Source organism: Heptranchias perlo, chromosome 29 (genome assembly GCF_035084215.1).
Source record: "Heptranchias perlo isolate sHepPer1 chromosome 29, sHepPer1.hap1, whole genome shotgun sequence".
Taxonomy (NCBI): Eukaryota; Metazoa; Chordata; class Chondrichthyes; order Hexanchiformes; family Hexanchidae; genus Heptranchias; species Heptranchias perlo.
The window spans coordinates 36758888-36786272 of NC_090353.1; the positions used below are offsets into that span (position 1 = coordinate 36758888).

General features: G+C 49.0%; 1 protein-coding gene across 1 annotated transcript in view; it reads left to right on the forward strand.

The window, feature by feature from the left end:
* LOC137299644 (small conductance calcium-activated potassium channel protein 2-like) overlaps positions 1–26321 on the forward strand; it is a 73143-nt gene extending 46822 nt beyond the window's left edge. Inside the window, exons 7-9 of the mRNA XM_067968561.1 lie at positions 3398–3525; positions 20984–21053; positions 23039–26321. Coding sequence (XP_067824662.1) covers positions 3398–3525; positions 20984–21053; positions 23039–23323 — 483 coding nt within the window. The 3' untranslated portion in view covers positions 23324–26321. The remainder of the gene's footprint in view (positions 1–3397; positions 3526–20983; positions 21054–23038) is intronic.
* Positions 26322–27385: the final 1064 nt, after the last annotated feature.

The following is a 27385-nucleotide window of genomic DNA, read 5'->3' on the forward strand; positions in this document are numbered from 1 at the left end:
CTCAGTACTGACCCTCCGACAGTGCGGCGCTCCCTCAGTACTGACCCTCCGACAGTGCGGCGCTCCCTCAGTGCTGACCCTCCGACAGTGCAGCGCTCCCTCAGTACTGACCCTCCGACAGTGCGGCGCTCCCTCAGTACTGACCCTCCGACAGTGCGGCGCTCCCTCAGTACTGACCCTCCGACAGTGCAGCGCTCCCTCAGTACTGACCCTCCGACAGTGCAGCGCTCCCTCAGTACTGACCCTCCGACAGTGCGGCGCTCCCTCAGTACTGACCCTCCGACAGTGCGGCGCTCCCTCAGTACTGACCCTCCGACAGTGCGGCGCTCCCTCAGTACTGACCCTCCGACAGTGCGGCGCTCCCTCAGTACTGACCCTCCGACAGTGCGGCGCTCCCTCAGTACTGACCCTCCGACAGTGCGGCGCTCCCTCAGTACTGACCCTCCGACAGTGCGGCGCTCCCTCAGTACTGACCCTCCGACAGTGCGGCGCTCCCTCAGTACTGACCCTCCGACAGTGCGGCGCTCCCTCAGTACTGACCCTCCGACAGTGCGGCGCTCCCTCAGTACTGACCCTCCGACAGTGCGGCGCTCCCTCAGTACTGACCCTCCGACAGTGCGGCGCTCCCTCAGTACTGACCCTCCGACAGTGCGGCGCTCCCTCAGTACTGACCCTCCGACAGTGCGGCGCTCCCTCAGTACTGACCCTCCGACAGTGCGGCGCTCCCTCAGTACTGACCCTCCGACAGTGCAGCGCTCCCTCAGTACTGACCCTCCGACAGTGCAGCGCTCCCTCAGTACTGACCCTCCGACAGTGCAGCGCTCCCTCAGTACTGACCCTCCGACAGTGCAGCGCTCCCTCAGTACTGACCCTCCGACAGTGCAGCGCTCCCTCAGTGCTGACCCTCCGACAGTGCGGCGCTCCCTCAGTACTGACCCTCCGACAGTGCGGCGCTCCCTCAGTACTGACCCTCCGACAGTGCGGCGCTCCCTCAGTACTGACCCTCCGACAGTGCGGCGCTCCCTCAGTACTGACCCTCCGACAGTGCGGCGCTCCCTCAGTACTGACCCTCCGACAGTGCGGCGCTCCCTCAGTACTGACCCTCCGACAGTGCGGCGCTCCCTCAGTACTGACCCTCCGACAGTGCGGCGCTCCCTCAGTACTGACCCTCCGACAGTGCGGCGCTCCCTCAGTACTGACCCTCCGACAGTGCGGCGCTCCCTCAGTACTGACCCTCCGACAGTGCGGCGCTCCCTCAGTACTGACCCTCCGACAGTGCGGCGCTCCCTCAGTACTGACCCTCCGACAGTGCGGCGCTCCCTCAGTACTGACCCTCCGACAGTGCGGCGCTCCCTCAGTACTGACCCTCCGACAGTGCGGCGCTCCCTCAGTACTGACCCTCCGACAGTGCGGCGCTCCCTCAGTACTGACCCTCCGACAGTGCGGCGCTCCCTCAGTACTGACCCTCCGACAGTGCGGCGCTCCCTCAGTACTGACCCTCCGACAGTGCGGCGCTCCCTCAGTACTGACCCTCCGACAGTGCAGCGCTCCCTCAGTACTGACCCTCCGACAGTGCGGCGCTCCCTCAGTACTGACCCTCCGACAGTGCGGCGCTCCCTCAGTACTGACCCTCCGACAGTGCGGCGCTCCCTCAGTACTGCCCCTCCGACAGTGCCGCGCTCCCTCAGTACTGACCCTCCGACAGTGCGGCACTCCCTCAGTACTGACCCTCCGACAGTGCGGCGCTCCCTCAGTACTGACCCTCCGACAGTGCGGCGCTCCCTCAGTACTGACCCTCCGACAGTGCGGCGCTCCCTCAGTACTGACCCTCCGACAGTGCGGCGCTCCCTCAGTACTGCCCCTCCGACAGTGCAGCGCTCCCTCAGTACTGCCCCTCCGACAGTGCAGCGCTCCCTCAGTACTGCCCCTCCGACAGTGCAGCACTCCCTCAGTACTGACCCTCCGACAGTGCGGCGCTCCCTCAGTACTGACCCTCCGACAGTGCAGCGCTCCCTCAGTACTGCCCCTCCGACAGTGCAGCGCTCCCTCAGTACTGCCCCTCCGACAGTGCAGCGCTCCCTCAGTACTGACCCTCCGACAGTGCGGCGCTCCCTCAGTACTGACCCTCCGACAGTGCGGCGCTCCCTCAGTACTGACCCTCCGACAGTGCAGCGCTCCCTCAGTACTGCCCCTCCGACAGTGCAGCGCTCCCTCAGTACTGACCCTCCGACAGTGCGGCGCTCCCTCAGTACTGACCCTCCGACAGTGCGGCGCTCCCTCAGTACTGACCCTCCGACAGTGCGGCGCTCCCTCAGTACGGACCCTCCGACAGTGCAGCGCTCCCTCAGTACTGACCCTCCGACAGTGCAGCGCTCCCTCAGTACTGACCCTCCGACAGTGCGGCACTCCCTGAGTACTGACCCTCCGACAGTGCAGCGCTCCCTCAGTGCTGACCCTCCGACAGTGCGGCGCTCCCTCAGTACTGACCCTCCGACAGTGCAGCGCTCCCTCAGTGCTGACCCTCCGACAGTGCAGCGCTCCCTCAGTACTGACCCTCCGACAGTGCGGCGCTCCCTCAGTACTGACCCTCCGACAGTGCAGCGCTCCCTCAGTACTGACCCTCCGACAGTGCGGCGCTCCCTCAGTACGGACCCTCCGACAGTGCGGCACTCCCTGAGTACTGACCCTCCGACAGTGCAGCGCTCCCTCAGTGCTGACCCTCCGACAGTGCGGCGCTCCCTCAGTACTGACCCTCCGACAGTGCAGCGCTCCCTCAGTGCTGACCCTCCGACAGTGCAGCGCTCCCTCAGTACTGACCCTCCGACAGTGCGGCGCTCCCTCAGTACTGACCCTCCGACAGTGCAGCGCTCCCTCAGTACTGACCCTCCGACAGTGCAGCGCTCCCTCAGTACTGACCCTCCGACAGTGCGGCGCTCCCTCAGTACTGACCCTCCGACAGTGCAGCGCTCCCTCAGTACTGACCCTCCGACAGTGCGGCGCTCCCTCAGTACTGACCCTCCGACAGTGCAGCGCTCCCTCAGTACTGACCCTCCGACAGTGCAGCGCTCCCTCAGTACTGACCCTCCGACAGTGCGGCGCTCCCTCAGTACTGACCCTCCGACAGTGCAGCGCTCCCTCAGTACCGACCCTCCGACAGTGCAGCGCTCCCTCAGAACTGCAGTGGATTTTATGCACAAGTCCTTCGAGTGGGACTTGAACCCACGACCTTCTGATTTGAAAGGCCAGAGTGCTGCCCACTGAGCCACGGCTGACTCTTGAGAGAGGCAATACCTTCGGGAGAGGAAGAAGGAGAAAATTAGAGTGAAAGAAATGGCACTTGCAACGAGGATTTTTATCTTCAAAAACTTGTCGCTCAATTTCAGTTCATTTCTTTCAGGTAAAAAACACCGCTGCCAATGTACTCAGGGAAACATGGCTCATTTACAAATACACCAAACTGGTAAAGAAGATCGACCACGCCAAAGTACGCAAGCACCAACGGAAATTTCTACAAGCCATTCATCAGTGAGTAGACGGCCTCAGAGACTCCCTCCGTGGGCCTTCCTCATTTTATCTCTGTTAACGTTTCATAGAATCCCAGCTCCCAGGTCGTCCGTGTGTGCCAGCCTCCTTCTTGTTCCTGTATCGCTGCTTTGAGCAGCTGTCCCACGAGATGTGTAGTTTTTATCAGTGGACTCTGTGTAATTCCTCCCCTTAAGTTTTATCGTGTCAACATTTAGCAAATTTAACAAAAGAAAAGTTCTGTTGTTTCCTGGCTGTCCACTCTTCAGTTCAACAGAGCGCGATAATCCCTCGCCTAGCCCAGTTCTATACTCCGTAGCCTAGATTGGCATCCATTAGCCCAGTTGTATATTCTTTAGTCTAATTGGGTATCCATTAGCCCAGTTGTATATTCTTTAGTCTAATTGGGTATCCATTAGCCCAGTTGTATATTCTTTAGTCTAATTGGGTATCCATTAGCCCAGTTGTATATTCTTTAATCTAATTGGGTATCCATTAGCCCAGTTGTATATTCTTTAGTCTAATTGGGTATCCATTAGCCCAGTTGTATATTCTTTAATCTAATTGGGTATCCATTAGCCCAGTTGTATATTCTTTAATCTAATTGGGTATCCATTAGCCCAGTTGTATATTCTTTAGTCTAATTGGGTATCCATTAGCCCAGTTGTATATTCTTTAATCTAATTGGGTATCCATTAGCCCAGTTGTATATTCTTTAGTCTCATTGGGTATCCATTAGCCCAGTTGTATATTCTTTAATCTAATTGGGTATCCATTAGCCCAGTTGTATATTCTTTAGTCTCATTGGGTATCCATTAGCCCAGTTGTATATTCTTTAGTCTCATTGGGTATCCATTAGCCCAGTTGTATATTCTTTAGTCTCATTGGGTATCCATTAGCCCAGTTGTATATTCCCTAGCCTAGTTGGGGTAACCCCCCGCCCTGTATTAAAATCCCTTTCATATATGTTTGATTTGTATTCACCTGTTACGTTATCTTTCCGTTGTCTCTCTGGCAGTTCAGACTCACCTCTGCAATTCAGCATTCTTGTCCTCACTGCTCTGCCTCGTATGGATATAGTTCTCTAGTTTAGTTCATTTTTTGTTGCTTTCTCTTTTTTTGCCTGTGCCAATAAAAACAAGAGCAGATGTTCCGAGTCCATGTCCCTGTATCTGACCTTGTGTGTATCTGTATATCTTTCCATCTCTCTATCTGTCCATCAAATTCATTTACTGAATAACATTTAAATACTCCTTAAGATTCGAAGTTTCATGAACGGCCAGTATTAATCAGAAAAGGTCAGGTTCCCTTACGTGGTGTCCATGCACATTCGTGTGTCTAACCCTCATGCCAACAGTCACTGCTGTGTCATCTCACCATGGGTGCTGGCCTTGAACATTGGAAGTGGGAGGAGAAGGAATGTTTCATAGACATGGAGAACGAGATTGGAGTCATCTCTGTTGGGGGGGACGTGAGGAAGCGTCTGGTCACGATGCGTGTGTGGGGCAGGCTCGATGGACCAACTGGTCTTTTCCTGCCTGTCAATTTCATATGTTTGTATGGAACTGTTGAAGGGAGCTAGGAGACACGGAGAGATTGGGGAAATCTTGGAGATGTGGAAAAGGTGCAATGGAGGAAAGCCCTGCCAATCTGAACCAGCGAGATTCAACCATTGATTAGTTAATGTTAGTCGCTGATGTTTGGCATTCAGAAATAAATTAGTTGCAGTTTTGGCCAAAATCCATTTTTCACATTATACATCAACCCATTTGATTTCAGTTGGGAATTACCTTGTTGGTGCCCTGAGTTCTTGTGCAATACAATATCTGCACAGACTTCCCCAAGCTTCCAACGCAGCGAACAAATTCACTGCAAAAGATTCCATTTGGCATCGTTTCCCACCTGCTGCTCCTGGACACGAGGAGATGGCAGATGGCAACTGGGCAGAATGGACTGCAGTAAGTGACAAATAAACAAAGAGTTAAACTCATGTATTGGACAACCTGTTCAGATCACAGACCCCTCACTAACAAAGAGAAAGTAAAAAGCTGTGAATGCTAGAAATCTGAAATAAAGACAGAAAATCCTTGGATCACACGGCATCTCCATCAGCATCATTGGGAGAAAAGGCCAGGAAGTCTTCATCAAAGCATCATAACAACAACTTGCATTTATATAGCACCTTTTGATGTAGTAAAATGTCACCAAGGTGCTTCACAGGAGCGATTATCAAACAAAATTTGACACCGAGCCACATAAGGAGATATTAGGACAGGTGACCAAAAGCTTGATCAAAGAGGTAGGTTTTAAGGAGCGTCTTAAGGGAGGAGAGAGAGGTAGAGAGGCGGAGAGGTTCAGGGAGGGAATTCCAGGGTTTAGGGCCTAGACAGCTGAAGGCACGGCCGCCAATGGTGGAGTGATAAAAATCGGGGATGTGCAAGAGGCCAGAATTGGAGGAGCGCAGAGATCTCGGAGGGTTGTAGGGCTGGAGGAGGCTACAGAGATAGGGAGGGGCTGAGGCCATGGAGGGATTTGAAAACAAGGATGAGAATTTTAAACTCACTCATTGTCAGTAAGCTATCCATATAATAACGTTATTATTGATATCCCAAAGTACTTCACATCAAATTAATTATTTTCTGGAAGCTCACTGTTGTTGCTCCAACAAATGCAACAGTCAATTTGTGCCCATCAAGGTCCCACAATGAGATGAATGCCCAGTTGATCTGTTTTTGGTGGTGCTGGTTGAGGGGAACAGGGAGGACCCAAGGCCAGAACACCGCGAGAGCTCCCTGCTCTTCCAGTAGCACCATTGTATTTTTGATATTTATCGGAACCACAGCAACAGACAGACACATGGGACCTCGGTTTAACGTCTCTTGTGAAGGACAACACCTCCAACAGTTTACAACTGGAGTGTCAGCCGAGGTTATGGCCTCAAATCCTCGAGTGAAATTTGAACCCTCCGTCCTCTGACTCAGAGGCGAGAGTGTTACCAGCTGAGCAGTTGGGCTCACAGCACTCATAGCTATCTGTATTAATAACCTTTATTATCATCATAACCTAAAGTCCAAGCTATTTTCAATTTCTCTCATTATATGTGATTTTCGATCCCATTGTGTAAAATGATAGTAAACATAGCTCAATAAACCAGCTTTGGGAGATATGGGTTAAAGTCAGCATCCTTGTTTTCAAATCCCTCCATGGCCCTCGCCCCTCCCGATCTCTGTAACCTCCTCCAGCCTACAATCCTCCGAGATCTCTGCGCTCCTCCAATTCTGGCCTCTTGCACATCCCCGATTTTTATCACCCCACCATTGGCGTCTGTACCTTCAGCTGTCTAGGCCCTAAACCCTGGAATTCCCTCCCTGAACCTCTCCGCCTCTCTACCTCTCCCCTCCCTTAAGACGCTCCTTAAAACCTACCTCTTTGACCAAGCTTTTGGTCACCTGTCCTAATATCTCCTTATGTGGCTCGGTGTCAAATTTTGTTTGATAATCGCTCCTGTGAAGCACCTTGGTGACATTTTACTACATTAAAAGGTGCTATATAAATGCAAGTTGTTGTTATGATGCTTTGATGAAGACTTTCCTGGACTTTTCTCCCGATGATGCTGATGGAGATGCCGTGTGAAATGGTGTGGGATTAATATTAGGAGTAACCCTGGCCAGCACACTATCGTGTGGAGATTAGCTCTGCCCCCCTCTGTTAATCCTCCAATCCAACCTCTCTTGTTCTCCTGCTTTCTCTCTGCTTTATCCAGCCTCCTGACATTCCATTTGTCTCTTATATCTTGTTTTCCATCCTGGCCGTCTCTAATCCTTCTCAACATCATCAATTTGTTTTGGCAGTTTGAACATGAAGAATGACATCTCTGGCTCTGTTATATGAAAGGAATTTGAGAGATTAGAAAGAACTCAACGTACAGTTAGAACCTTGTGGTGGTTCATTTGAATTCATCCTTCAGGGTTATCATGAGTTAAGTCTTCAAGATTGCGTACTGTTGAGATGGGTAGTCTACTGCATTTGGTGTTTTTACCACAGGGACATTTCCAGTATTGCCTGAGAGGAGAACGGTTTGGGGCAGTATGTTAGACACCAGCCATTCACCTACAGAGCCCGGCTTTGAAACCAGCTCAGACTGAGGTCATGACAATCTTCTCTAGTGTTTAAGGATCTGGAGTGAAAAGGCTTAAAACAACCTCAAGCAAATTCCCACCGGGTAGACATTCAAAGAATAGAACTATCCATAATTGTGTTGCTAATTCCTTGGAATTCAACAGTCTCTCAGTGCCATTGCTGTGGACTATGGAAATGGCCCTGGATTGGAGTAGGTACTTCGATTGCACTGCGTAGGGAACTCCAAACCCAATCAACTCCAACACTTACGATCTTGTGATCAATGTTAGAGAGCTGTTTCCTGCATCGTACTCAGACTGGTAGCTTAAAGAACCACAGACCCCATTGGATCCAAGCACTAATGTCCAAGGGAGTTGAGTGTTAAATAATATACCCACAGACCAGCTCCTCTGGGAGCTTGATGTAGAACATTCTACCCACCTGTGGGAGTTCTGGGTGTTGAATTATACCCACAACACTACATCAAACTCACAGATTAAAGTTTAAGAGAGCTCCAGTCACTAACATAGCCTGAGATCAATGAAACACATGTATTAATGGGTTCGGGACCTCAAGATGTGTATTAAACCTGTGGATTAACTGCAGGAGAGGTCTCTCTAGGGACCAACACATCATTATCAACCCACAGATTAATGTTAAATGTTGGTCTAATTTAAATACCGTTTTATCCCAGCGAAATGCATTCAAAATAATGATTTCAAAGTCATGAAAGTTATTGATTGAAGCTTATTTAGTAACCAGGTTACCAGCTGAAATAATCTGCCATTTATTTTAAGTTCTCTCTCCTTCTGTTATAAGAACATAAGAACATAAGAAATAGGAGCAGGAGTAGGCCAATCGGCCCCTCGAGCCTGCTCCGCCATTCAATAAGATCATGGCTGATCTGATCCTAACCTCAAATCTAAATTCATGTCCAATTTCCTGCCCGCTCCCCGTAACCCCTAATTCCCTTTACTTCTAGGAAACTGTCTATTTCTGTTTTAAATTTATTTAATGATGTAGCTTCCACAGCTTCCTGGGGCAGCAAATTCCACAGACCTGAGCGAAGAAGTTTCTCCTCATCTCAGTTTTGAAAGAGCAGCCCCTTATTCTAAGATTATGCCCCCTAGTTCTAGTTTCACCCATCCTTGGGAACATCCTTACCGCATCCACCCGATCAAGCCCCTTCACAATCTTATATGTTTCAATAAGATCGCCTCTCATTCTTCTGAACTCCAATGAGTAGAGTCCCAATCTACTCAACCTCTCCTCATATGTCCGCCCCCTATGTTGTAGCACTGCTCTGTTATCAGTGACACTGCCCCTTTCACACAATGTCTTAATTTTTTTTTAAATCATGCTTTAATTTTCTTTTAACAAGATTAAAATCAACTGATAGGTTTCTGTCCCCGGGCTGTGGTCAGTGACCTTTCACAGCATAATCCGGAGGTTTCTATCCCCAGGCTCCTTTCTGACCCTCAACCATTACTATGGCCAAATAAAACTGGACCATTTGGAGATAGGGTTGCCAACCCTCCAGGATTGTCCTGGAGTCTCCAGGAATTAAAGATTAATCTCCAGGACACTGCTGCGAGCAACACCCGGGGAGAAAAATCATAGCCTTAACCAAATTTTGGGTTTCTTCATTTTCTTTGAACACTTTTTTGTTAGTTGTAAAAAAAAATTGGAAATGTGGAAAAAATGGCTGTTTGATCAACAGTCAAATTCATCCAATCAGAGTAACCAAGACTCCGTTCTTTTTCCAATTGGCCGTGGGAAGGCGGGGCATCGTGAGGATGGACATGTCGGGCAGCCAATGGCGGGAGTGTGGGGGAGGGGTGGTTGCAGGCAAGTGATCAAACCTCCTGGACGATAACCAAGCAGAGTTGGCAACCCCTAATGAGGTGACCTGGTGGGAATGAAAGAGTGACCCCGCCACCAATCACTCTTCCTGACAAGTCAGAGAGGCTTGCGTTTCCAGATGTGCTCCACTGGGTGCTATGTTAGGAATAGCCAACAGTCAGTGACCCATTCCAGTGTAACTGAAAGCCCCTTTACATGAGAACAAAGCAGCTGGCACCAGATGTGCAAGTCCCCTGAGTGTGGTGACCAATGCTCAGAGAATTGATGGCGACATCGGCTCTGAAGACAAGGGTCAGTAAATCTGCCGTCACATCAAGTGCCTCCATGTTTCAGCAAACTGAAAACAAGAAACTGTCCACACATTGGCACTCTTTGTTTCTCCAGTCGCCATTAGCAACCAGCGGGTAGTGAGTGTTTACAATTTGTTTGGAGGGAAATACAGGTTCCTTTATCCTGCTGGTAATCATCACAGGCTGGAGTTTGCGAAGGGTACCTGGGGTCAGGGGTCAGGGTCACTGGTATACACCAATGGCATGTGAAACTTCTCACTCCAGTCCTGTTTGATTCTGACTTAGTGCAGTTTATTTGTGATCCATTTAATATCAATAGGAGACTCCCAATTTGCTACATCAGTTAATATCCCAGCGGCACTTTTAATATTCAGTCAACACAGATAAACGTATTGTACACAAAGAAAGAGAGAACTTTCACAACCTCAGGATGTCCTGAAACGCTTTACAGCCAATGAAGTACTTTTGAAGTGTAGTCTCTGTTGTAATGTAGGGAAACGTGGCAGCCAATCAGATGCAGGTGCCTTGAATTCCAGTCCATAGGGGTTTCCCATTAAATCACACGCATTCTAAAGGACCTCCATCCTCTGGTACTGGAACAGCAACCACACCAAGGCACCCAAATCAGGTTCCAATCTTCTACTGGTCCCATCCCCCTCCTCCTCCTCTCCCCACACTTCAGTACAAATCTCGACCTCATGTTGGGCCTGTCACTGGGGCAAGAAGTTTCATGGTTCAGAGGTGATCGGCTGAGAGGGGTTGTACTGTTGTTGCTTGTTGTGTGTTCCTTTCTCCCCGTGTCTTGTCTTATTAATCCTGCGATGTGTTTTTGTCCTCCTTTTTTTTTTGTTCCGCTAACTCAATGCAGAGGCCAGAAGTAAGTTGTGTTTGATTTATAATATTCCCTCTCTGTTTTTGCATGTCGAGTTGGGGTGCGATGGTTAGGAGTGTGTGACAGGCAGGCCCGTAGGAACCAGTCGGACGGGTATGGTCGTGACCTCGCCCCCTCGCACCTGCCCTGCCTATTCAATGGGTTGCTCCGCCCCGTAAGAGAAAATATGTTCTGTACAGGTGGCAACGTGAATTAGCGAGACTGAAAACAAAATGGAAAATTGTGAAGCGGATTCAAACAAAAGAGAAAGAAAATGGGATTGGAAGGAAGGGGGCAAGAAATGGGAATGGCAAGCTACCATCTTGGGGATCCAACGAGATGGTCCATGGTACATCCATACTAATTCCAAAATGGTTCCTATGGGGCTGATAACAGGGGCTCCTTTGCAATAATATATGTGCAGCGATGGGGTGGGAGGGGAGGAATGAGGGGGAATCTTTGGCATGGAATGTGTCCTCCTTACTTTCGCAGTTCCAAATCCCTGATAGCCCTTGGTGTCTTCTCCCCACCCCCCACCCCCAACTCACTAAAATCTTTGTTACATAAGGTTGCCCCTCTGCCCTAGGGGCTCCTTTACACATTGATCTCATCCTGTCCACTGAAAAGCTAAACAGTTGGGCCTTGAACAATGGACTAATGGAGATTCAAGGGTGAATTCTGCCAGGCCTTGCACACGGGCATGCTGCCCACGACTTTCCGCCCTGTCCGTTTCAGTGCGCCAGCGGTGTGCGAGGTCTCGCTGGCAGGAACAGAGCCTCGAGCAATTGACCCTTCTGTGCAGCTTCACCTGATGGGCCAGGATCAGCAAAGTAGCGACACGTCATGTGTGGAGATGGAAACGGGTAACCCACGCGTGCAAAGTAACCGGGTCGGGGCGGTCCTGTTGCTAGGACAGCCGTGCAATCAGAGTCAACGTGGACAATGTCAGTGAACTCCTGATATTCATTAACTTGGGGGTAAGTCAGTCTTAACTGAGCATCATCTGTGTCCCCTGGGCGCCCGAAGGAAGCCCCTTCGTTCCTAGATCTAAGTGAGGTATCAGTGATGCACAAGTTAGTCCCAGGCTTGACCATCAAGAAGAAAACTATTAAAGGGTATGGGGAACTGAAATTGGAGCAGATGGCTCTGAGACAGAGCTAGTACTAGCACGATGGGTGAATGGCCTCCCTCTGGGCTGAACATTGTACAATTGATATGATATCAGCTATTTCTCTCTGATTGGAAGTTGTGTGATCTTAGCAGCGAACGCCAATCACAATCCAAATGTACTTGCATGACTGAGGACCCAAGGGCCTGAATGGGAACTTTGCTGTGTAGGGGGCATCTCTGTGTTAATCTGTTAACTCTCAATACTAGAAGCAGGGCAGGGGAAACACTTCTCCTCACAAGATGCTTGAGGAAAATGTGGCAACTTAATCCAACCAGGGGCTCGTACTTCATTGGTAATCTGGTTGTACGATTCGCAGAGGCTCCCAATTGGACTTTGCAAATACCTGAGCTTCAGAGCTTCCATGGAGCGGTTTTGAGAGAGTAAATAAGGAGAAAGTGTTTCCAGTGGCAGGAGGGTCGGTAACCAGAGGACACAGATCTAAGATGATTGGCAAAAGAACCAGAGGCAACATGAGGAAACATGTTTTTATGCATGATTGAGGTGTACAAAATTATGAGGGGCACAGATAGGATGGATACTAAGGAGCTTTTTCCCTTCGTTGAGGGTTCTATAACAAGGGGGCATAGATTCAAGGTAAAAGGCGGGAGGTTTAGAGGGGATTTGAGAAAGAACTTTTTCACCCAGAGGGTGGTTGGAGTCTGGAACTCACTGCCTGAAAGGGTTGTGGAGGCAGGAACCCTCACAACATTCAAGAAGCATTTGGATGAGCACTTGAAATGCCATAGCATACAAGGCTACGGACCAAATGCTGGAATATGGGATTAGATTAGACAGGGCTTGATGGCCGGCGCGGACACGATGGGCCGAAGGGCCTCTATCCGTGCTGTATAACTCTATGACTCTATGAGTTGTTATGATCTGGAATGCGCTGCCTGAAAGGGCGGTGAAAGCAGATTCAATAGTAACTTTCAAAAGGGAGTTGGATAAATACTCGAAGGGAAAAAAATTACAGGGAAATGGGGAAAGAGCAGGGGGTGTGGGACCGATTGGATAGCTCTTTCAAAGAGCCGGCACAGGCACGATGGGCCAAATGGTCTCCTTGTGCTGTACTTACTATGATACTATGATACCTGGATGAACCTGAATGCTCATCTTCCAAAGCGGCTCCAGGAGTCAACTTAGATCCTCTGGATCAGTCAATTCCACCACATTCAACACTTCAAAAGATGTCCCCGTGAGGAAGCCAGGTGGAAAGAACCACCTGGTACATCTATGGGTTCTGATTAAGATTCTGTCGCACTAAACTCAGTGTGCATGCAGACATGTTTCTTGGAAAGGTTTGGAAGTGGCTCTGATGAGGAGGCAGGAGTGGGAGCAGTGAGTCATGGTAGCTGTTGCTGGTGGGACAGGAGGAAGGTGTAGACAGGACTGTTGGTGCAGTGGCCAGATCTGGCAACGAGGAGGAGGAGGTCTCCTGTTTCAGAGTGGCATGAATGTGCCTTGGAGCCAGGAGAACGTTGCCCTCCACATCCTCTTCAGGGTTCTCCTTTGATCCTTGGGCAAGTGCAGGTAGGAGTGCCTTTGCCTGTAGCCTCAGGTGTGGGGGTCCTGGTTAGTAGCTGTCATGAGTCTCGGGGACAGCCTTACCCACCTGACCTCCCTCTTCCTCTTCTTCCTCTTCCTCTTCCAGGGAACAAGGATTAAAGAGGAATCCCCACGAGAAACCCCATTCTGAGCCTTTTCTGAAAGGGGTGGAGGCAACTTAGCAGAAATGGATAGTTAATCACCTGGCAGAAGCAAAAAAAAAAGGGGGGGGGGGTAATTTTAACCTAACTGGCCGGGCGGGAAACCCATGGGATTGGGTGGAACGCTGGTTTTACATCCTGCCCGATATTGCTCTCCGTTGATTTCAATGGACAATAAAATCAGGTGGGGGTAAAACCAGCATTCCCCCCAATCCCGTCAATTTCCCCACGGGCGGGTTGGATTAAAATTGCCCCCAAGGACACTCTGCAAAGCTTTCAGATATCGCTGCTTGAATTTACTTCTGCCTTTTCCTCGATGACCTAGCAACTGTGGACACCCTTTTTATATAGAACAATGATGAGTGCCAAGGATAAATGAGGCAGGAATTACTAAAAAAAAATAGGATGTATGGCACCATTACCACCTCTTTTAGATATGCCCACCCAACGCGGGGGGAGGGAAACTTCTGCTGTCCACTGGAAATGACGGCAGAAAATTGAGTGAGCATTAAAGTGAGCAGGGATCTCGTGTAAAAGATCCCTGACTCATTCCACACCCTCTCCTGCCTGAATGTTGCCAAATACAAGTGGCAAGAACAGGAAATTACAGGCTATATTGGGCAAAGGATGACACTCTGCCAAGTAACTGAGCTCTCAGGAAACTGTGAGCCAACATCTTCGGTGGACGAGGCGGGGGGGGGCGGGGAGAGGGAGGGGTTGCCGGGGGTTTGAACTGGAAGAAAAAAAACTTTCTTAACCATTTGGAATAAATTCTACATATGAAAAAAATTGCATTTGGAGGTGTCATCACACACATGAGGGGTTTTGATAGAGTGAATAAGGAGAAACTGTTTCCATTGGCAGGAGGGTCGGTAACCAGAGGACACAGATTTAAGATAATTGGCAAAAGAACCAGGACAGAGATGAGGAGAAATATTTTTACGCAGTGAGTTGTGATGATCTGGAATGCGCTGCCTGAAAGGGCGGTGGAAGCAGATTCAATAATAACTTTCAAAAGGAAATTGAATAGAAAGTTGAGAAGTAAAAATTTGCAGGGCTACGGGGAAAGAGCAGGGGGAGTGGGACTAATTGGATAGCTCTTCCAAAGAGCCAGCACAGGCATGATGGGCCGAATAGCCTCCTTCTGAGCTTTAACGTTATATGATATAGTTTAATTTAACCTGACCCCTTCAGTTCTTGGACATTAAACATTTAAAATATATGTATTTTGTTATTTGGAGGTTAATGGCGACTGAACATTTACCATTCCTTACCCAGGGTGGAAACTATCCTGCATCACAACAGGAAGTTACTGAGCTGCCCAAACTGGAAGTTATGATTTAAACTTAAACAGGAAGTTCCAACTTTTTCTTAAAGCCAAAAAAACAGGGCAAGGTGAGGGGGGGGAGAGGAGGGGAGGGGGGCAGGGGGTGAGAAGAGGGTATGAGTGCTGAGATGTGCTTCACTGCTGAGAAAAATTCACTGAGAACCTGAACAATTAACCCCCTCCTCCCCACATCATGGAATACAGGAGAAACTTTGAGAAGAAGGCAGAGATTAGGTGTCCAGTTTTTATTTTAGAAAATTCTGGATGACCTACTCAAAAAAAACTGGACTGTCCAGTAGGATGGGGGCGGGGGGAGTGACCCTAAGAAATTATTAACATTTTTAATCTGCTTATTTCTGCAGAATAGTACTTGCCTTGTAATTAGTGGGCAGTTTCTGAGAGAGTACTCGGAAAGATAAGAAACCCAACAGGAATAAGATTTGTCTTTATGTTAAATATAAGAACCTATTTTAATGATTTTTTTTTGCAATATTGTTGAAGATTTAGCTCCGTCGATTAGAGTTTTTAAAATATTTCTTCACTGGTTGTGGGCAATTCTGCAAGGCCGGCATTTATTGCCCATCCCTAGTTGCCCTTGAGAAGGTGGTGATGGGCCACCTTCTTGAACCGCTGCAGTCTGTGGATTTTAACCCTGCAACGATGAATCGCCTCTTAACCATCTCTGCTCGAAGGAGAACAATCCCAGTTTCTCTAATCTTTCCACATGCCTGAAGTCCCTCATCCCTGGTACCATTCTGGTAAATCTTCTCAGCACCCTCTCCAAGGTCTTGACTTCCTTCCTAAAGTGTGATGCCCCGAATTGGACACAACGGAAGTAAGGGTGGAAATTGCGGAGGAGCTGGCCATAATCTTTCAATCCTCCTTTTAGATACGGGGGTGGTGCCAGAGGACTGGAGAATTGCAAATCTTACATCCTTGTTCAAAAAAGGTGTACTACAGGCCAGTCCTGAAGGACATAGCTGCTAGACTGGGCCTGCGGCAGGTGGTGAGCGAACCAACACGAGGGAAAAACTTACTTGACCTCGTCCTCACCAATCTACCTGTCGCAAATGCATCTGTCCATGATAGTATTGGTAGGAGTGACCACCGCACAGTCCTCGTGGAGATGAAGTCCCGTCTTCGCACTGAGGACACCATCCAACGTGTTGTGTGGCACTACCACCGTGCTAAATGGGATAGATTCAGGACAGATCTAGCAGCTCAAAACTGGGCATCCATGAGGCGCTGTGGGCCATCAGCAGCAGCAGAATTGTATTCCAGCACAATCTGTAACCTCATGGCCCGGCATATTCCTCACTCGACCATTACCAACAAGCCAGGGGATCAACCTTGGTTCAATGAGGAGTGTAGAGGAGCATGCCAGGAGCAGCACCAGGCGTACCTAAAAATGAGGTGCCAACCTAGTCAAGCTACAACTCAGGACTACATGCATGCTAAACAGCAGAAGCAACATGCTATAGACAGAGCTAAGCGATTCCACAACCAACGAATCAGATCAAAGCTCTGCAGTCCTGCCACATCCAGTCGTGAATGGTGGTGGACAATTAAACAACTAACGGGAGGAGGAGGCTCTGCAAACATCCCCATCCTCAATGATGGCGGAGTCCAGCACGTGAGTGCAAAAGACAAGGCTGAAGTGTTTGCAACCATCTTCAGCCAGAAGTGCCGAGTGGATGATCCATCTCGGCCTCCTCCCGATATCCCCACCATCACAGAAGCCAGTCTTCAGCCAATTCGATTCACTCCACGTGATATCAAGAAACGGCTGAGTGCACTGGATACAGCAAAGGCTATGGGCCCCGACAACATCCCAGCTGTAGTGCTGAAGACTTGTGCTCCAGAACTAGCTGCGCCTCTAGCCAAGCTGTTCCAGTACAGCTACAACACTGGCATCTACCCGACAATGTGGAAAATTGCCCAGGTATGTCCTGTCCACAAAAAGCAGGACAAATCCAATCCGGCCAATTACCGCCCCATCAGTCTACTCTCAATCATCAGCAAAGTGATGGAAGGTGTCATCGACAGCGCTATCAAGCGGCACTTACTCACCAATAACCTGCTCACCGATGCTCAGTTTGGGTTCCGCCAGGACCACTCGGCTCCAGACCTCATTACAGCCTTGGTCCAAATATGGACAAAAGCTGAATTCCAGAGGTGAGGTGAGAGTGACTGCCCTTGACATCAAGGCAGCATTTGACCGAGTGTGGCACCAAGGAGCCCTAGTAAAATTGAAGTCAATGGGAATCAGGGGGAAAACTCTCCAGTGGCTGGAGTCATACCTAGCACAAAGGAAGATGGTAGTGGTTGTTGGAGGCCAATCTTCTCAGCACCAGGACATTGCTGCAGGAGTTCCTCAGGGCAGTGTCCTAGGCCCAACCATCTTCAGCTGCTTCATCAATGACCTTCCCTCCATCATAAGATCAGAAATGGGGATGTTCGCTGATGACTGCACAGTGTTCAGTTCCATTCGCAACCCCTCAAATAATGAAGCAGTCCGAGCCTGCATGCAGCAAGACCTGGACAACATCCAGGCTTGGGCTCATAAGTGGCAAGTAACATTCGCGCCAGATAAGTGCCAGGCAATGACCATCTCCAACAAGAGAGAGTCTAACCACCTCCCCCTGACATTCAACGACATTACCATCACCGAATCCCCCACCATCAACATCCTGGGGGTCACCATTGACCAGAAACTTAACTGGACCAGCCATATAAATACTGTGGCTACGAGAGCAGGTCAGAGGCTGGGTATTCTGCGGCGAGTGACTCACCTCCTGACTCCCCAAAGCCTTTCCACCATCTACAAGGCACAAGTCAGGAGTGTGATGGAATACTCTCCACTTGCTTGGATGAGTGCAGCTCCAACAACACTCAAGAAGCTCGACACCATCCAAGATAAAGCAGCCCGCTTGATTGGCACCCCATCCACCACACTAAACATTCACTCCCTTCACCACCGGCGCACTGTGGCTGCAGTGTGTACCATCCACAGGATGCACTGCAGCAACTCGCCAAGGCTTCTTCGACAGCACCTCCCAAACCCGCGACCTCTACCACCTAGAAGGACAAGAGCAGCAGGCACATGGGAACAACACCACCTGCACGTTCCCCTCCAAGTCACACACCATCCCGACTTGGAAATATATCGCCGTTCCTTCATCGTCGCTGGGTCAAAATCCTGGAACTCCCTTCCTAACAGCACTGTGGGAGAACCTTCACCACACGGACTGCAGCGGTTCAAGAAGGCGGCTCACCACCACCTTCTCAAGGGCAATTAGGGATGGGCAATAAATGCCGGCCTCGCCAGCGACGCCCACATCCCATGAACGAATAAAAAAAAAACCTCGGTGGTGGAGAAGCTTTTAGAAATGATAATCTGGGACAAAGTTAATAGTCACTTGGACAATTATGGATTAATAAAGGAAAGTCAGTACAGTAAAGGCAAATCGTGTTTAACTAACTTGATTGAGTTTTTTGATGAGATAACAGAGAGGATTGACGAGGGCAATGCGGTTGATGTGGTGTATATGGACTTCCAAAAGACGTTTGATAAAGTGCCACATAATAGGCTTGTCAGCAAAATTGAAGCCCATGGAATAAGAGGGGCAGTGGCAGCATGTGTTAATTGTATCTGAGATTTATATCAATTAGTGTTAATTGTGTTCAGGTGGTGCGAATCAATTGGGGACTCTTGTATCCATTTATAGAAGGGAGCTTATCTCGGGGGTGCTTGGTGTGTAATGGGGATCTCTGAGAATAAAAGCATCAACCACATTGCCCTCATCAATCCTCTCTGTTACCTCATCAAAAAACTCAATCAAGTTAGTTAAACACGATTTGCCTTTAACAAATCCGTGCTGGCTTTCCTTAATTAATCCACACTTGTCCAAGTGACTATTAATTTTGTCCCAGATTATCACTATCAAAATTTGCAGATGATACAAAACTTGGACGTGCAGTAAACAGCGAGGAGGATAGTGATAGACTTCAAGAGGATATAGACAGGCTGGTGGAACGGGTGGACACGTGGCAGATGAAATTTATCGCAGAGAAGTGCGAAGTGATACATTTTGGTAGGAAGAATGAGGAGAGGCGATATAAACTAAATGGTACAATTCCAAAGGAGGTGCAGGAGCGGAGAGACCTGGGGGTATATGCGCACAAATCTTTGAAGGTGCCAGGACAGGCTGAGAAAGTGATCAAAAAAGCACACAGGATCCTGGACTTTATAAATAGAGGCATAGAGTACAAAAGCAAGGATGTTATGTTGAACCTTTATAAAACACTGGTTCGGCCACAACTGGAGTATTGTGTCCAATTCTGGGCACCGCACTTTAGGAAAGATGTGAAGGCCTTAGAGAGGGTGCAGAAAAGATTTACTAGAATGGTTCCAGGGATGAGGGACTTCAGTTACGTGGATAGACTGGAGAAGCTGGGGTTGTTCTCCTTAGAGCAGAGAAGTTTGAGAGGAGATTTGATAGAAGTGTTCAAAATCATGCAGGGTTCAGATAAAGTAAATAAAGAGAAACTGTTCCCATTGGTGGAAGGGTCGAGAACCAGAGGATACAAATTTAAGGTGATTGGCAAAAGAACCAAAGGCGACATGAGGAAAAACTTTTTTACACAGCGATTGTTATGATCTGGAATGTGCTGCCTGAAAGGGCGGTGGAAGCAGATTCAATCGTGGTTTTCAAAAAGGAATTGGATAAATACTTGAAGGGAAAAAATTTACAGGGCTACGGGGAAAGAGCCGGGGAATGGGACTAACTGGATTGCGCTTACAAAGAGCCAGCACGGGTTAACGGGCCGAACAACCTCCTTCTGTGCTGTAACCATTCTATGACTCTACTCCAGCCGGGGTCGAACCAGTGTTTTATAAAGGTTTGGAATAACTTCCTTGCTTTTGTACTCTATGCCTCTCTTTATAAAGCCCAGGATCCCGTATGCTTTTTGAACAGCCTTATCGACCTGTCCTGCCACCTTCAAAGTCATCTTTGCTGATGCTGAAAATTCACTTGAAAACCTTCAAACCGATTATATAAGAAGGGGAGAAAAGATTGTAATTAAAATTGGACTTTTATATTTTTGATATTACCGTGCAGCCTGCCAGAGCACACGACTTCCCCAAGCCCCTCTTTACCCAGACAGTGATGAGAATGCTCGCTACCACAGGGAATATTTGTGGCGAATAGCATAGATGCATTTAGGGGGAAGCTAAGCACATGAGGGAGAAAGGAATAGAAGGATATGCTGATAGGGTTACATGAAGTAGGGGGTCGGAGGAGACTCGTGTGGAGCATAAACACCGGCATAGAGCGTATGGCCTGGGGTCTGTATTGCAAATTCTATGTAACATCTCACCTGAAAGACGACACCTCCCACAGTACCGCTCTGGGAGTGCCAGCCTGGATTATGTGCTCAAGTCTCTGGACTGAGGCTTGAACCCATGACCTTCTGACTCAGGAGGGGGGATTGTGACCAACTGAGCCATGGCTGATACCTGACAGCAACCCAATCCCTGACACTCTGACTGAACCACATTGGGACAGTAAAACACCAACCGAATGGCCCAGCCAGTAAGGATTGCCTGCTTGAGTTGAGTTATAGGATACAGGTTCCCTATAAGTCTCTAGAGCGGAGTGGGGAGAGGGGGTCCAGAGGGGACATCAGTCATGAACGTAAGGATTGTGTCGTTGAATATATCTGCTCTCGTGATCCGAAATTGTCTAATTGGAGTCAATCTCCGACGAGCTCAACGTGACTTTCTCTAAAGAGGCGTTTGATCCCTCGCCCCCATCCCATCCTGTGGTCATCCTGTGACCCCATGATCCCTGACCCCTGAGTTGCTGAGCGCAGTGATTCTCAGCATTACGGAGCCTATCAGACTGTTCAACTAACTTTCAGTTAATATCATGCCCCACGAGCGGAAAGGGTTAATCAATCTTTCAGGAAAAGAAAAATTGCATTGAACCCTAGACTAGAATCCGGCTGCTTGCGTCTGGCTGTCTGCGCCTGTCCTTTCCTTTTAATCATTTCTGCATGGCTGCGATCAGAATTACTCAGTGGAAAATTAATGCTGCTTTTCCCACACAGATTAAGAAGTGTTAAAATGGAGCAGAGGAAGTTAAACGACCAGGCAAATACACTGGTGGACCTGGCCAAGGTTGGTAACGTAATGAACGGTATAAGAATTCCTGGTAAGGTAGGGAGCGGCCTCTCCGTACAAGCAGGGGTTGCCAACTCTGGTTGGACATATTCCTGGAGGTTTCATCACATGACCCTCCTGCCTCCAACCCCTCCCCCCACACACTCCCGCCATTGGTCGCCCAACATGTCCATCCTCATGGTGCCCCGCGTTCCCACAGCCAATCGGAAAGCAAAAGACTCTTCATTACCCGATTGGAAGATTCTTCACCATCCAATATTTTTGTGACTAATAAACAAAAGTGTTGAAAGTAAATTTTTTAAAACATAATTTTTTTAATGCCCCTATGATTTTTCTCCTGGGTTTTTGCTCCCAGCAGTGACCAGGAGATCAGTCTTTAATTCCTGGAGACTTCAGGACAATCCTGGAGGGTTGGCGACCCCCACCCCCAAGCAGTGGGTGTGGGTGGGGTCAGTTATACTGAGCAGTAGGCCCCAAGTTCAATTCCCAGGCCTGTGATGAGTTAACGGCCTCTCACCAAAGGCTGCGATTGGCCTTCTCACTCCTGGGCTAGGGAGAGGTTAAAAAATAAATCAGCCTGTGTTCCTGTTACTGCTGGATACCTACTGAATCCCGCTGGAATGTGTGTGTGGGGGGGAGCGATTGTTGGGCAAGGACAGGATTGGATTTGTCTGTGATTTCCCCCCCCCCCCCCATGGTTGAATAACCTACCACCACTCACTGTACATTTACACACAGAGAATGGCCACTATGGCAAGGCCTCAAATGGGTACTGGAACCTTACCCCAGTGTGAGTTAGTGCCTTTGGGGAGGAGGAAGGCCGTGGAAGAGAAAAACTGTGAATTTGCATTTATATAGCGCCTTTAACATAGTAAAACGTCCCGAGGCGCTTCACAGGAGCGATTATCAAACAAAATTTGACACCGAGCCACAGAAGGAGATATTAGGACAGGTGACCAAAAGCTTGGTCAAAGAGGTAGGTCTTAAGGAGCGTCTTAAAGGAGGAGAGAGAGGCGGAGAGGTTTAGGGAGGGAATTCCAGAGCTTATGGCCCAGGCAGCTGAAGGCACGGCCGCCAATGGTGGAGCGAAGAAAATCGGGGATGCGCAAGAGGCTGGAATTGGAGGAGCGCAGAGATCTCGGAGGGTTGTGGGGGCTGGAGGAGAAATAGGGAGGGGCGAGGGCCATGGAGGGATTTGAAAGCCATGTTACAGAGAGGTTAATAACCCAGCTGTACATAGGAATCGCTAAACGAGAAAAAAACCAAGGTCCATCTAGTTCGCCTTCGACCATCTGGGCAGTCACAAGATACAACGATAATGGAGTTGTTGACTAATCATAGCAATCAATCTCCATCAGTCCACAACTAATGTTCTTTAGGGAAGGAAACCTGCCGTCATTACCCGGTCTGGGCCTATATGTGACTCCAGTCCCCACACCAACATGATTGACTCTTAACTCCCCTCTGCAGTGGCCTAGCGAGCCACTCAGTCATATCGAAACTGCTACCGGCGGTTCAAGAAGAAGGCCCACCACCACCTTCTCAGGGCAACCAGAGGACGGGCAATAAATGCCGGCCTTGCCAGCGACGGCCGCATCCCCAGAATGAATAAAAACAGACCCAGACTCGAGGCGGGGGGAACCCCCAGTGGTGGAAAGCTTTGGGGAACCATGGGTCTGGAGTCGCCCTGTTCCTTCCAAATGCCCGACACTCACCGCAGGCCACAGTCCTCCTAATTGTATCCATGTGATTTATATCAATTAGCGTTAATTGTATTCAGGTGGTGGATATGAACTGGGGTCTCTCTTGTATCCATTTATAGGAGGGTGTGGGTAAGGTGGCTCTCTGTGATTAAAGGTTTGGATGCAACTGAAGACCGGGTTCCAGTTTTCCAATCTTCACCACCGGGCTATCCGGTTATAATTCTCCTGACTGTGCGTACTCTTTTCTTTATTTTTTTGTCTCTCGGTTTTTTTTTACAGACGCAGAACGTGATGTATGACATCCTATCGGAGCTGCAGGAAAAGAACGAGGACTTGGAGAAACGGATTGTGACGTTGGAGACTAAACTCGACTCACTGACTCTGAGTCTCCAGGCTTTGCCCGGACTGATCACCCAGGCCATTGGGCAACAGCAGCACGACTTCTTCGAAACCCACATGCACAGATTCAAACAAGTCACGTACAGCTCGGAAAGGTCGTGGACGCCCACACGGAGGAGACGCTCGCCATCCACGGCACCGCATACATCTTCTGACAGCAGCTAGGGGCCATCAGGAGCAGATGATCTGATCTCACTTGGCCATTGTATGGCTTACAATGTTAGCTTTTTTCTATAAAGCCATCTCTATTTATAAGTTTGGTTTTAGGATACCAGAATGAAGCTGCAGGTTACCGTTAATATTTAAAAGGGTAAGCAGCTCCCAAGGCTTGTGCCAAGGGGTTTGGGCCAGTATATATATATATGTATATATATATAGGTTGAAGCCATCTCCCTTAAGCCTCCTCCTCTTCTCCGACCCTCGTTCCCTCCACCCCCCCCCCCCCCCCCCACCACTGACACACACAAGGTTTGGCCGACCAGCGTTGAGCATTGTAATCTACGAGCAAGGTAGATCTTTGCAGTTCTCCCGAGTCCCACACCACAGCTCCGTGCAAGATCTCTACATTGAGGACCCTCAACTTAGCACACTATAGAAATAATTGGGTGCAATTAGACAAAGGCTGTGGGGAAATACCATTATTCCCAGGCTCTGGTAAGACCGAAGTTTTCCATTGTGGAATCTATCCTGTTTACTGTACTCAGCAAACATTGGGAAGTACTCGGGTTGGATGGGTGATTGGCATATGGACAGTCTGCCGGTGGTTTGTGAGATAATGTTGGCACAGGACTTCCTCTGCTTATCGAAGCATGGCCTGTCTCTCCTGTGTTCAAGCACCAGCTGCTGGCGCCCACCCTATGGCGGAGTGAGTAAAAGATTATCCCACTGTGGCACTGAGCCATAGAGATCAGGTTCGATCCGTGGTCTGAGCTGAGCTAGCGGATCTCAGGCGTAGGGAGAGCTGCAGTAGCTTGAGTATCCCTAGGGTAGGGAGGGTAAAGGTGAACCAGGGTTTCCTTCTCCCGATCACGAACCGAAGGTCAGCCCCCCCCCCCCCCCCGCCCCCAAACCCCCCACCCCCACCCCCCCTGCTGTGGATAGCGAACATTCGTAGAGGTCGAGTGATGACCAGGATGGGGCTCGGATGTCACGACCCCTGCCCCTTGCTCGAACAGCCCATCAACACTCAATACCTAGACTCACAACAATTACAACTTGCATTTATATAGCGCCTTTAACGTAGTAAAACGTCCCAAGGCGCTTCACAGGAGCGATTATCAAACAAAATTTGACACCGAGCCACATAAGGAGATATTAGGACAGGTGACCAAAAGCTTGGTCAAAGAGGTAGGTTTTAAGGAGCATCTTAAAGGAGGAGAGAGGGGTTTAGGGAGGGAATTCCAGAGCTTGGGGCCTAGGCAGCTGAAGGCACGGCCGCCAATGGTGGAGCGATGGAAATCAGGGATGCGCAAGAGGCCAGAATTGGAGGAGCGCAGAGATCTCGGAGGGTTGTAGGACTGGAGGAGGCTACAGAGATAGGGAGGGGTGAGGGCCATGGAGGGATTTGAAAACAAGGATAAGAGTTTTAAAATCGAGGCGTTCCCAGACCGGGAGCCACTGTAGGTCAGCGAGCACAGGGGGTGATGGGTGAACGGGACTTGGTGCGAGTTAGGGTAGAATAATGGGCATTTGGTGGGGTACAAGATGTCTGCCCGCTCTTGGTACCCCAGCGTGAGCCGGTGTGGGGGTGAAACTGGTCTTCAGCGAATCGCCACCCGCTTTACCCCATCCCCTATTTTCTTTACCGTTGACTTCAAAACAAGCTGCCGATTGGCTACCTCCCGCTCCGTGCTGTCGCTGGAGACCGATTTCACCCCCACTGTCTTCAGGAGAGGAGAAACGGGAAGATAAATTGGGCATTGGACACACACAGCTGGGAGTTCAAATAATTGCTTTAAATGTAAAGATCCTGGACAAATTAATAGATAAATACTGCTGGACTTTGATAACCTACAACATCCTATTGAGACCTTGGAATGGAAAATATAGGGAAGTTATAATGGGATTGGCCCACTGTTAGACAAGTCAGCAATACAATATTGGGACTGTCAGCCACTCACACCTTTGTTACGGTCAATGACTGGGAAGAGTGAGAGTTTTAAATGGAAGCTGTTGGGTTGGTCATCTGCTCGGGCTACCAAAAATGGCATTGGTAGCAGTCATTCTACGTGTCGTGGAGCCATTGAATTGTCCCAACTCACCGTTGGCTTTTGAGAGAAATGGTCCAAGTGTTCTGGGAGAAAGAGAGGGGAAAAAATGAGTGTTATAGCAGCAGCGTTAGGCCATTTCTAAAGGAAAATACTATTCAGGAAAATCTTAATTTAGCACAGGTGATCAGGGTCAATGGAAGAAAACTAGTTTCATTTCTGCCACAGAAACCACCAGATATCAATGTTCAAAAGAAAGAAATGGGAAGGAAGTTATAGTTTCTGTTTGTACTCTGTATCTAACTACACAAAATAGCCAACCCTTCCACTAGAAAAAATGGCCATTACCCAACCTCCCCCACTCCCCACCCCAACCTCCCCCACTCCCCACCCCAACCTCCCCCACTCCCCACCCCAACCTCCCCCACTCCCCACCCCAACCTCCCCCACTCCCCACCCCAACCTCCCCCACTCCCCACCCCAACCTCCCCCACTCCCCACCCCAACCTCCTTCACTCACCAACAAACTCAATGAAATGGCTGCAGCATCACTTAAAATGGCCGCCTGGCCTGTCCACACAAAATGAAGTGAAATGAAAATTCTGCCAATTGTTTCCCCCCCCCCCCCCCCACCACTACTCCTCTAACCCCTAACCCCCAACCCCTACCCCCCTAACCCCCAACCCCTACCCCCCCTAACCCCCAACCCCTACCCCCCCTAACCCCTAACCCCCACCTCCAACCCCACTCTTCCTTCCTGCTCCAATCAATGCTGCAGCCTCCATTGATACTGGCATGATGCTATTCTCACCCATCTGTCAATCAGTCCAATGTGGACCAATGAAAACTCAAATTGGCATGCAGCCAGGGTCAGGAGTAAACCAACAGAAAATGGGTTAATTTGATGCCTCCTAAAAATGTCGATGCTCAATAAAAAGTCCCAAATGTCTGAATAACTGACTCGTTGTGTTTTCTGCCTTACCTGAGAGTGTACGTATTGGTTAGAGTTAATTAAAATCAGCTTTTACCGATTCCGATTGATAAATTCACCCATTTTTATTTTAATCAGTCAGTTATCAATTTAAAAACTGATTTCCTTCCGAATTTGAAAAAAAAAAACCCACACACACAATATTCCCCCAAAAATTGGGTCTGGAGATTTACGCATCGGATCCGTGACATTCGCACACGGACTGTGTACCGCACGTGTTGCAATTCTCAGGACCTGATTTCTGACAGGAAAAAAAATTAGGATTGTGCAACCTTTATTCACAGGGATCGGGAACATATTTACATCGTGCCATGACCACTCCCAACAACAATATCCTCCAATTATATAGCGCCTTTAACGTAGTAAAACGTCCCAAGGTGCTTCACAGGAGCAATTATCAGACAAAATTTGACACCGAGCCACATATGGAGATATTGGGACAGGTGACCAAAAGCTTGGTCAAAGAGGTAGGTTTTAAAGAGCATCTTAAAGGAGGAGAGAGAGGCGGAGAGGTTTAGGGAGGGAATTCCAGAGCTTAGGGCCAGGCAGCTGAAGGCACGGCCGCCAATGGTGGAGCGATTAAAATCAGGGATTCCTAAGAGGCCAGAATTGGAGAAGTGCAGAGATCTCGGAGGGTCGAAGGGCTGAAGGAGGTTACAGAGATAGGGAGAGGTGAGGCCATGGAGGGATTTGAACACAAGGAAGAGAAAACAGCGAATCGCTGACATCAGTAGCAGGGAAAATGCTAGAATCTATTATAAAGGAGGTGATAACAGGACACTTAGAAAATAATAATAGGATTTGGCAGAGTCAACATGGATTTATGAAAGGGAAATCATGTTTGACAAACCTGTTAGAGTTCTTTGAGGATGTAACTAGTAGAATAGATAAGGGGGAACCAGTGGATGTGGTGTATTTGGATTTTCAGAAGGCTTTCGATAAGGTCCCACACAGGAGGTTGGTGAACAAAGTTAGAGCACATGGAATTGGGGGTAATATACTGGCATGGATTGAGAATTGGTTAACAGA